General features: G+C 34.5%; 2 protein-coding genes across 3 annotated transcripts; one reads left to right on the forward strand and one right to left on the reverse strand.

Moving 5' to 3' along the window:
* The first annotated feature begins 1,283 nt into the window (after positions 1 to 1,283).
* Positions 1,284 to 4,190, forward strand: LOC147406294 (Leucine-rich repeat (LRR) family protein). 2 transcript variants are annotated; one of them, XM_086434247.1, is made up of 6 exons: positions 1,284 to 2,187; positions 2,722 to 2,789; positions 2,897 to 2,968; positions 3,151 to 3,222; positions 3,325 to 3,396; positions 4,083 to 4,190. In XM_086434247.1, exons 1-6 carry the CDS (start codon positions 2,176 to 2,178, stop codon positions 4,099 to 4,101), a joined length of 315 nt encoding a protein of 104 aa, XP_086290373.1. In that variant the 5' UTR covers positions 1,284 to 2,175; the 3' UTR covers positions 4,102 to 4,190. The 2 variants fall into 2 exon arrangements, with proteins under 2 accessions (XP_086290373.1, XP_086290374.1); XM_086434248.1 differs by lacking the exon at positions 3,151 to 3,222.
* A 1,008-nt stretch (positions 4,191 to 5,198) lies between these two features.
* LOC147406295 (ALBINO3-like protein 1, chloroplastic) lies at positions 5,199 to 6,913 on the reverse strand. The gene is made up of 4 exons (XM_086432769.1): positions 6,559 to 6,913; positions 6,381 to 6,473; positions 5,812 to 5,915; positions 5,199 to 5,699 (listed from the first exon to the last, which is right to left on the reverse strand). The coding sequence occupies exons 2-4, from the start codon at positions 6,459 to 6,461 to the stop codon at positions 5,474 to 5,476; spliced, it is 411 nt and encodes a 136-aa protein (XP_086288895.1). The 5' UTR covers positions 6,462 to 6,473; positions 6,559 to 6,913; the 3' UTR covers positions 5,199 to 5,473.
* Positions 6,914 to 9,582: the final 2,669 nt, after the last annotated feature.

The raw sequence follows: 9,582 nt of genomic DNA on the forward strand, positions 1-9,582 counted from the left end.
TTTTATGGTCCAGAGTTTTCTGCCCAACAAAACAATTTCCAATGTTTAGAGCAATGGCCAACATAGATGTCAATTACTGTTTTCTTTGGCGGATTGGGTTATCTTCAACAACTAAAATGCATTAACCATGATTGGCTTGCCTACCTCTTTTATATATATATATATATGGGAAATGTTCGGCACCCAACAATTTACCCAACCATTTGTCCAACATGTTTTGTCCTACATAGGTTAGAAGTTTTGGAATGGGCTGATTTTTGGTGAGGATGATCTCCTCACCGTAGGAGATCATCCTCACCAAAAATCAGCCCATTCCCCGTAGGAGATCATCCTCATCAAAAATCAGCCCATTCCAAAACTTCTAACCCCATGTTTACAAGTTGAAAAATCGTGGACCGTCTAATTTTTGTAAATCATTTGTGATGGGGTTAGAAGTTTTGGAATGAGCTGATTTTTGGCCCATTCCAAAACTTCTAACCCATGTAGGACAAAACATGTTGGGCAAATGGTTGGGTAAATGGTTGGGTGCGGAACGGGATATATATATATATATGAAAATGTTCAGCACCCTACTATTTACCCTATGTGTTTTGTCTTACATGGGTTAGAAATTTTGGAATGGGCTGATTTTTTTTTTTTTGATGATCTCTATTGTGAGAAGATGTCAATTACTGTTTTCTTTGGCAGATTGGGTTATCTTCAACAACTAAAATGCATTAACCATGATTGGCTTGCCTCTCATATATATATATGGGTCCCGTTCCGCACCCAACCATTTATCCAACCATTTGCCCAACATGTTTTGTCCTACATGGGTAAGAAGTTTTGGAATAGGCTGATTTTTTATGAGGATAATCTCCTCACCATAGAGATCATCCTCACCAAAAATCAGCCCATTCCAAAACTTATAACCCATGTAGGACAAAACATATTGGACAAATGGTTGGGTGCTGAACATTTCCCTATATATATATATATATATATATATATATATATATATATATATATATATATATATATATATATATGGGTCGCGTTCCTAAGACTCATATTGCGACTCACATCGCGACTCATCATTTCAGCCGTTCGATACGCGCTAGATCGACGACTCAGATCGTGTATTTCTTTAAAAACGATTGGAAAATAACAAATTTTCGTTATTTGCAAACACCTCCCCGTAAAAAAAAAAAAAACAGATCCGAATCGTCTTCTTCACTCTCTGCCCCTGCGTTCGAAGACACAGATCTGAGATCAGAGATCAGAGATCTCTTCGTCTTGTTTTTAACGTCTTCATCTTCATCTTCTTCTTCCTCTTCAAACTCACATCTACTGTAAACTAACATCACCGTCTTCGTCATCTCTCTCTCTCTCTCTCTTTCTCTCTCTTTCTCTCTCTCTCTAACTCGTTGCGATTGCATCTCGACAGATTTTGAAACCGTCCTACAAAGAAACCCTAACTCTCTCACTTGTCTATCTCAACGACAAATTGAAACTCTCGCGTTCAGAGGGTCCCTCACCGACGATTTGCGATGGCGATGGTGACGACTTGTCGGCAACCCTAAAAGGAACCATAACACAAAAATACCGAGGTATGTTTTTTAGTTGCTCTTTTACATCAAAAAAGGGGTTCAAGCAACTGACAATGGCATTGAGAAATTGTCCTGCATCTATTTTGAATTGTTTGTTGGAATCTTGGAAATAATTGTTTGTTTGAACATCAACTGTTTGACAATTCGCCTCTTTGAAGTTTAACTGCACTAAACACCATGTTGTTTACTTATTCGTTTTTTCATTTATTTATTATTTTACTGCTAAAGGTATGGTGGTTTTATAATTAATTCAAAAGAAAACCAAGATTAATTGGGCCACTACATTAGCAGATAGAGTCTAATAATCTCAATGAGAATGAAAATTGATAGGTGCATTGTGGAATGCTAACTTCACGATATTGATAAAGTTAAATCATTTTTCAAAAGATTGCTAAATAATGTAGATTATGCTTTGGGATTATCATATGGTGTCTTAACAAATTCAATGCTACTGTATCTTGTACCTGTATTTCCTAAAAAATTACCTTAATTAATTGCTAGCTAAAAATTTACATGAAAGAAGTCAGTCGCATAGTAAGCAATACTTGAGGACCTTAACTAAGGTGGTCATCTTGACACCGTCGACATGAGCAACACGGTAAGCATTGCTTGGTATCAAAATTTCTATTGATACCTTTGTTTTGTTTAGATTACATATCATTTTTTCTTTTGTTCTCAAGATTTGGTGCATATATGTGTGCAGATTGATATCACTTTCGCCTTTTACTAAATAATACTGACTATAAAAAAAAAAGTATCTTGAAGTTGATTATCTAATGACCTAGAGTTCTATGTAGATGGTCAAGGTGTTGCTGTTATAATAGTTTCTACATGTCTGTGTTTATTGAACACCTCATTCCAAGGCCTATGTGCTACATACTTCTCTAATTTCTCCCATATTTAACGATATTTCCATATATGTTAAATCTTTCCATATGTTAAAATCTGTCATTAGTTGTTACCGTGTCCATTATATTTTTTATTGAAATTTTACTCTTATCGATTAAATCGTATTGTTGTATGTTCACCATTCCAGATCTTTGGGTTCATCGATTTGGAAAAGCTTGGGTTGATTACATTTAGATAGGTAATCTGTTGATATCTAAGTTGCATCTGTTCCTGTTATTGGTAGGGACTTGTCCTACAATATGCTCATGGGAGAGATACCGTTCAACATTGGTTTTTACAAGTAGCTACACTGTATGTAGCCAACAGCTCTATTTGTTTTTGACATTAAGTTTGGGATTCAAAGTCTTTTAGACCCATTTTTGTGATTATTCTTTGTCTGTTTTTTTGGTGGATGGAAGATCTTTGCAGGAGAATAGACTTACTGGAAAAATTCTGTCTGTGATTAGACTGATGCAGGCACTCGTTGTGCTGTAAGCACTGTAAATTTACTATGCTACAATCTTAAATAATTAAATCTTTGCTTACTATGTTCTACTAACTGAAGTCTACTTTCTTCCATTTGTCTCATGTTCCCATTTTTCAATTACCTACTTAGTCATCTTTTGCAGACATATATTTTTTTCACTTTCTTACTTTTCTTCCCATAATCCAGAGATCTTAGTTGCAATCTCTTGAGTGGACCCATTCCAGACATATTAGGAAATTTGACTTACATTGAAAAATTGTAGGTTGCATTTATTTTTAAGATTTAAATCAATATTTTTCTTCCTTCCAAAATCATCTATGAATGGTATATGATATTCTGATTGGATTATCTCCCTTTTAGGTACTTGCAAGGTAACAAACTTACCAGAACCATTCCTCTCGAGTTGGGAAACATGACTAACCTTCATTATCTGTAAGGACAAATTTCTAAATGACTATCTATATGGACATTTCTGAATCATTATTTTATAATATAATGCAACAATGTGCATCCTCTATTATCTTCCTCCATTGTAGGAATATGTTCAAGGGGACCTACATTCAATTGGTTGCTCCCAGCTATGTCTCCAAACTCAAAATTCACTCCAATTGGAAAATTCTTATTGGTCAAAAGAAGACATCTATAATTGGACATTTAGAATCTTCCAATTGAGGTAATATTAGGGGTGGGAGTCCGGGGTCTGTTACTATTGGAATCGAACCCCTCCCCCAACACGTCAATGATTGCACATCATGAGAAAGACCTATACATTGTTTGTGTGGGTGAATGTGTGTTTCAGTTTTAATTGGCTTTTTTCTCCCTTCGGTTAATCTCTCCATTTTTTCATGGATAGGGAACTGAATGATAATCAGCTCAGTGGGCGTATCCCCCCTGAGCTTGGGAAGCTCACGGTCTTATTGGATCTTGGAAGTCTTAATTAGGTTTTTAGGGATTTTCTTTATTGTTCTACTCTGAAGTTTCACAATCCTAAACTTTTGCTGCCATTCTGAGCAATTTTCCCTATATTCCTTGTTTCCTAATATATATACATATGAAGAATTTCGTTTCATTTTTTTTTCTGTTCATTAATTGCTTGCCATAACAATTTCATTTTGCAGGTTATTGCAAAAATCCTAAAGGAGGAAGAAATAGCCGGTTTGAAAGAGTTGCTCAAAATGATTGACACAAACAACAGTGAAATATTAACGTTTGATGAACTAAAAGACGGCTTGAGGAAAGTGGGCTCTGAGCTCAAGGATCCATTTTTTTTATTGGTTGAATTTAATATTATGTTCATGTTTGGATGTCTATAGACATGATTACACTAAGAATGAAGTTTATGCTGAAATGGGTAGTCTGGACATTTTATTTTGAACAATTCGTGAGGCTGATTTTGAAATGTTACGATTAGCTTGACATCCCTACAAAAAAGGATGCAATACACCATGTATCCCAAGCTATCAGGTATCAACGCCATGTTCAAAACTCAAAAAGTGCTTGTGGTGATGATGTTTGCGATATTCGAGAATGGCTTCCAAAATCTAAAATGGATCATAAGTTGTGGAGACTTGTTACTTTGCTTGTCGATTCTTATTTAACTCTGGGACGAGTTTATAAGGAGGATGACCAGTTGAATCAAGCTCTTAAGGCTGTAGACTTAGCATGTTGTATCTATGGATCAATACCTCAACATCTTGATGATGCAATATTTGATCAATCCTCTTTGAGTCATATTTTATGGGCTAAAGCATGGTCTAGTTGTAGGGGATGTATATATTCATGAGCACCATATACAATTGAGAAATAAGAAATGCCATAATATTAATTGTAGTTGCAAGAGAAATAGTAGATAGAGCAGTCCTAACAGTGCAAGCATTAGTAATAGTAGTGGTAATAATGTGCCTCTAATATTCACTACATTGACTAAAAATAATGGTTTTGCCATCTAAAAACTACAACTCACTACATTGACTGATCATCGATCATTGTGTATTCCTACATACTTGTCTTCTTACCTCCATCCATTTGATTTTCAATCTTCATTTTAAACAAGGAAACCTAATACCACAAAGTGCATATCTGGAACCAACTAACAATCTTAGTTTGATCAATCAATTAGGAGATCAACAAAACATACACATGTTTTTTTATTTGACCTAGGATATGGCTTTAGCTTTGAAGTTGCCATTTGCTTCTACATGAAACACAAATTCCATAAAAAACATTGTATGACACTCAAAATAATATAATAATGTAACACCAACAACACTGTTGTAACTAATTAATTGGACAATTAAACGTGTTTACAAAATCTTAACCATTGCAAACTCCTAAATGTTCTGAATTTGTAGAATAGTGTATTGTCAATAGTTTTCACAAAAACTATGCTGGCAGCAAGGTATCATCACAGCCTCTTTGAATATCATATTGCAAAGGGAGCATCTCAATTCTGACAGAAAATCAGTTTTGAGCATTGCAGGAGAACTTGCATCTCAATTCTGCTATTTTCCTATTTTCTTCTTCCCTTTCCAATCTTCTCCTTGCCTCTTGTTCCTTTAGCTGAAGTTAATTTTTCTTCTTCTCTAGGTTTCACAGCTTTGGTTGAGTTTACTTCAGTTACAGACTTCTGAATTCTTTTAATGGTACCATCACTAAACTGCTTCAATGGATTATTTGCACCGTCTAGCTTTTGAAGATATATCTGTTGTGCCATGCTCAAAATGTTATTTGTGAACCTGAGTAACATGAGAAAATATGATAAAATTATAGTATCTTCATAGAAGATGAGCAGAATTCAACAGTATAAGACATATGGACAAGTAAGGGAGGATGAGAAGGCCTGCTCACCAATAAAGACTTAGCCCGGAAGGAACAGAAAGAGCAAAATAACCAATCATTAAGGGAAGATATTTAGTTAGAGCTTGAAAATTCTTCGTGCTTGGATCATTAACCTGAAAATCATACATGATAATAAACATATAAGACATGACAAAGTACCAACCTCAAATTACTAGTGAGTAGTTAGGACATAATATGCATTGTAATGTAGAAAATGAAATTAGAGTGAAATTCAGTTCATTTTATCTTTGACAGCGACCAAAGAAAGCCCAAGTAAGTGCACTACAGTACCAAAAGAATGAATGATAAACACCACTTCCTTTTGAACTCATATCACAGATATAAGCACTTACAATCTTGATATTAAAATAGGATTAACATGTATAAAATACATTCATAAAGGAAAACATAAGAAACATGGATAGATTAGATCATCATCAGACAAGCCATGCTCCAAATGTGAATCATCATCGACGGATAGATTATATACAATTCACAACATGTGAATCATAGTATTAAAAACAAATTATGCTTCAATAATTCATAACAAAATCAATAGATTTCACCACTAAATGTACCTTTAACAGAAGTTCGACAACATCCTTGACCGTGTTCACTTTGTATTCTGTAAGGTTTTCAACATAAACACCCTTCCTCATGTTTTCTCTAAGCTATACAACACGGGAAATCTAGTTAAAATTATAACATGGAAATCCAGATAGAACCAACACATCTCAAAGAGAACAATTAAATTACTTGAAGATTAGTTGATGAAGGCTCCAGGAACAATTAAGTGGCAGTCTATCATGATTAGAGACGAAGATTGGTAATGATTTCTCTAAGTCTTCCATTAGAGACCACACAGCAAACTACCATTACCATTCACCACCACCTCCACCACCCAAGAAACATCCTCCTCCTCCATCTCCTCCCTACCATTACAAATCACCATCATCACCTGTCCACAAGCCACCACCACATTCCCGATGGTTCAATAGCCAATGAAGGAACCAACGTTGGGAGCCAAAATTTGTCCTATATGGGAAAAGTTTCGGATTTGGCTGATTTTTTGTTTGGATGATCTCCTCGCCAAAGAGATCCACAAAAAAAATCAGCCCATTCCTAAACTTCTAACCCATATAGGAAATATTTTGACTCCCAAATGTATGCTGCCGAACATTGCCCTATATATATATAGTGGAAATCGAGTCTTACTTGTTTCTCAAGCTTATACAACTTGCAGCGGAAGTCGATCCATTTTCGGTCCAACCTTTCCTGCTTTAAACGGATTTCCTCCTTCAAAAGCTCCAAATTGTCCAGCTTCTTCTGTGATGAAGGTGGCGCCTTGGGACCATTTGTCATCCCAGGTGCAGAACCAACCTTCGGAGCTATGAATGGGAGATTTTCTTTTCCTCTATTAGAAACAGATGTCACACCACTCGGAGCTGCAGATACAGTATTGGCCCCACTGCTTACACTGTCAACAGGAACACTGTCCCTGTTAGCCCACCATAGCTTGATGAAGCGGTTACCCATTACAGCATCTGGTGCCTTCAGTAAGTGTGCACTTGGAGTTCCAAGTAAGGTCCCATTCCAGTTGGAGTTCCAAGTAAGTGTGCACTTGGAAGTGAAACAGGGAGATTGAACTGTGAGAGGCTCTGTGATTTGCAAAACCAGCTATTGGTTATGAAAGTGGGATGGGCCTTATGCAATTAAATAAAAAAATCTCAACCCCAAGATCTTACTTCTAAGCAACAATTTCTTCAGTTTATACAATTAATGATTTTCTTACTCCCAGTAATATTTCTTATTTGTTGTCAACAATAGAATAATATATTGTAAAAAACCTTACTTCAAATGCTTTGCAATATTAAAGAAGAAATATGAAAGTATGAACAAATTTCATCCTCCCTACTTCTTCGTTGTGTATAGAGAATATCAAGGCCGGTTGGCACCAACCACTCAGTGGGTTGCACAAACGATATATAGTTGAAAGTAGGATCCAACTGGATCAACAGTAGAGTTTTTTCAAAAGGTACAACATAGACATATGATCAGTGTTTTAAAAATAAATAAAATAAAACAACTATTTTTTTTGGCTTGATACATGCTTTGAAAATGAACAATTACTGAACTCTTAAATTTTAAATTTGAATCAATCGTATCCATGAAGAATTATCTAAAACAAATTAACAGAAGTCCCAGTTGAGATTAACTAAAATATATTGAAATTTCTATTTATTCAACATCTAAATAATAATACAAAAGGAGTTGCCAACTCATATTTCTTACATTCAAATCAATGATACTCGAAGCTATCTAAAAGAATAAATGGAAAGCCATTTCTAAAATCCTCAAAAGGATTAGTGGCATGTGTGTCAAATAGCTAGTTAACTTACCTCGAAAAGCCTTAGAAAATATGACCAAATCTATAAAGCCACTTGTAATGAATGAGTAAGTGATATACATTTACTTATTACATCCCCAATTTCATAAATAATTTATCACACCCTAGTTAAATATTAAAACACACAATCCAAACATTACAAAAGCTTGGTTCAACTAATTATTTCAACATTACAAAGCGTCATAACACATTGAAACAACTTTAGCAGTCATTTACAATTAGGATTAGGCTTATATAAAATCCTAAATCTCATAAATGGAAATCTTTATAAATAAATAAAAAAGACAAAATAATGAGAGAGTGTGTTTCTATTGGCACCCCAACTTTTACCTATTCTCAACATTACAAAGTGTTATAACACATTGACACAACTTCAATAGTTATTTACAATTAGGATTAGGCCCATATCAAATCTTAAATCTAACAAATATAAATCTAAAACAAAACAAAAAATTTGAGAGTGTGTTTCTATTGGCACCTCAATTTTCACTTATTCTCAATGATGACTTATTTTTTTAAGGGGTGAATCTCCATTTCGTACCCTGAATATGAAAAAATTTCGGATTTGGTTCAATGATCATTTTAACTCCCAAAACATGTTTTTACAGTGAATTCGTCACTTTTATAATCTACGAATTCATGAATTCTGTCAGTTTTATAGTCTATGAATTCTGTCAGGTTAAAAATCCATGTCAATAGACAAAATTCTAAAACTAAAAAAATTTGGTTGTAGGAGTTTTAAATTAAATTTTCTTCCATTACATCATTATTTCTTTATCTGTTTTTGATAGGTAAAAATTACATATTTAACAGAAATGATAAAGTTTTAATATAGAAGTCATTAAACTCTCTCATGGACATTATCATTTCAATCTAGGGATTTCTTTTTTTCTTTGTCTTTGGGTGTAAACTCTTTAAGGAATTCAAGAGTGGTATTTTTTTCAAGATTTCTTAGGTAGATGGGTAAATCTCTACAACCTTGGTTATCCGGTTGTAGAAAAATCTAAGAATAGAGGTTGAAAGCCCTAAGTCACCACCAACCTTGTCTCTGTAATAAAAAATTTGCTTTTTTTTTAAAAAAATCCAACAAGAAAGTGAAAAAATTGAAAGCCCTAAGTCACCACCCAACAACAACTAAAAACCGAAGAAGAAGAAGACGAAGATGGAGATGGAGATACTCAGCAAAAAAATTAAAAAGAAAAATTATTAAACAAATAAAAGTGCAAAAAAAATTAAAAAACAAGGGTTTGTGATTTGTTACCTTAGGGTTTCTGTCGAGCTCTTCGTTTGTGTGAGTCGTCGTCTGTTCTAGAGAGAGAGAGAGGGGAATAGAGATGAGGAAGAAGCACTGTAAAGAGAAAGAGAAGAGAGGG

The sequence above is a fragment of the Akebia trifoliata genome, chromosome 3 (assembly GCF_017979445.1).
Source record: "Akebia trifoliata isolate Shusen 1 chromosome 3, ASM1797944v1, whole genome shotgun sequence".
NCBI classification, from domain to species: Eukaryota; Viridiplantae; Streptophyta; class Magnoliopsida; order Ranunculales; family Lardizabalaceae; genus Akebia; species Akebia trifoliata.

Excerpts from the sequence above, each read along its gene's own strand:
- LOC147406294 (XM_086434247.1), top strand. Across the intron at positions 2,790-2,896 it reads TTTTTACAAGTAGCTACACT|ATCTTTGCAGGAGAATAGAC; the intron begins GTATGTAGCCAA and ends GGTGGATGGAAG. Across the intron at positions 2,969-3,150 it reads ATGCAGGCACTCGTTGTGCT|AGATCTTAGTTGCAATCTCT; the intron begins GTAAGCACTGTA and ends CCCATAATCCAG.
- LOC147406295 (XM_086432769.1), bottom strand. The coding sequence starts at position 6,461 with ATGAGGAAGGGTGTTTATGTTGAAAACCTTACAGAATACAAAGTGAAC. Across the intron at positions 5,916-6,380 it reads TTGTCGAACTTCTGTTAAAG|GTTAATGATCCAAGCACGAA; the intron begins GTACATTTAGTG and ends TATGATTTTCAG. Across the intron at positions 5,700-5,811 it reads TCCGGGCTAAGTCTTTATTG|GTTCACAAATAACATTTTGA; the intron begins GTGAGCAGGCCT and ends CATGTTACTCAG.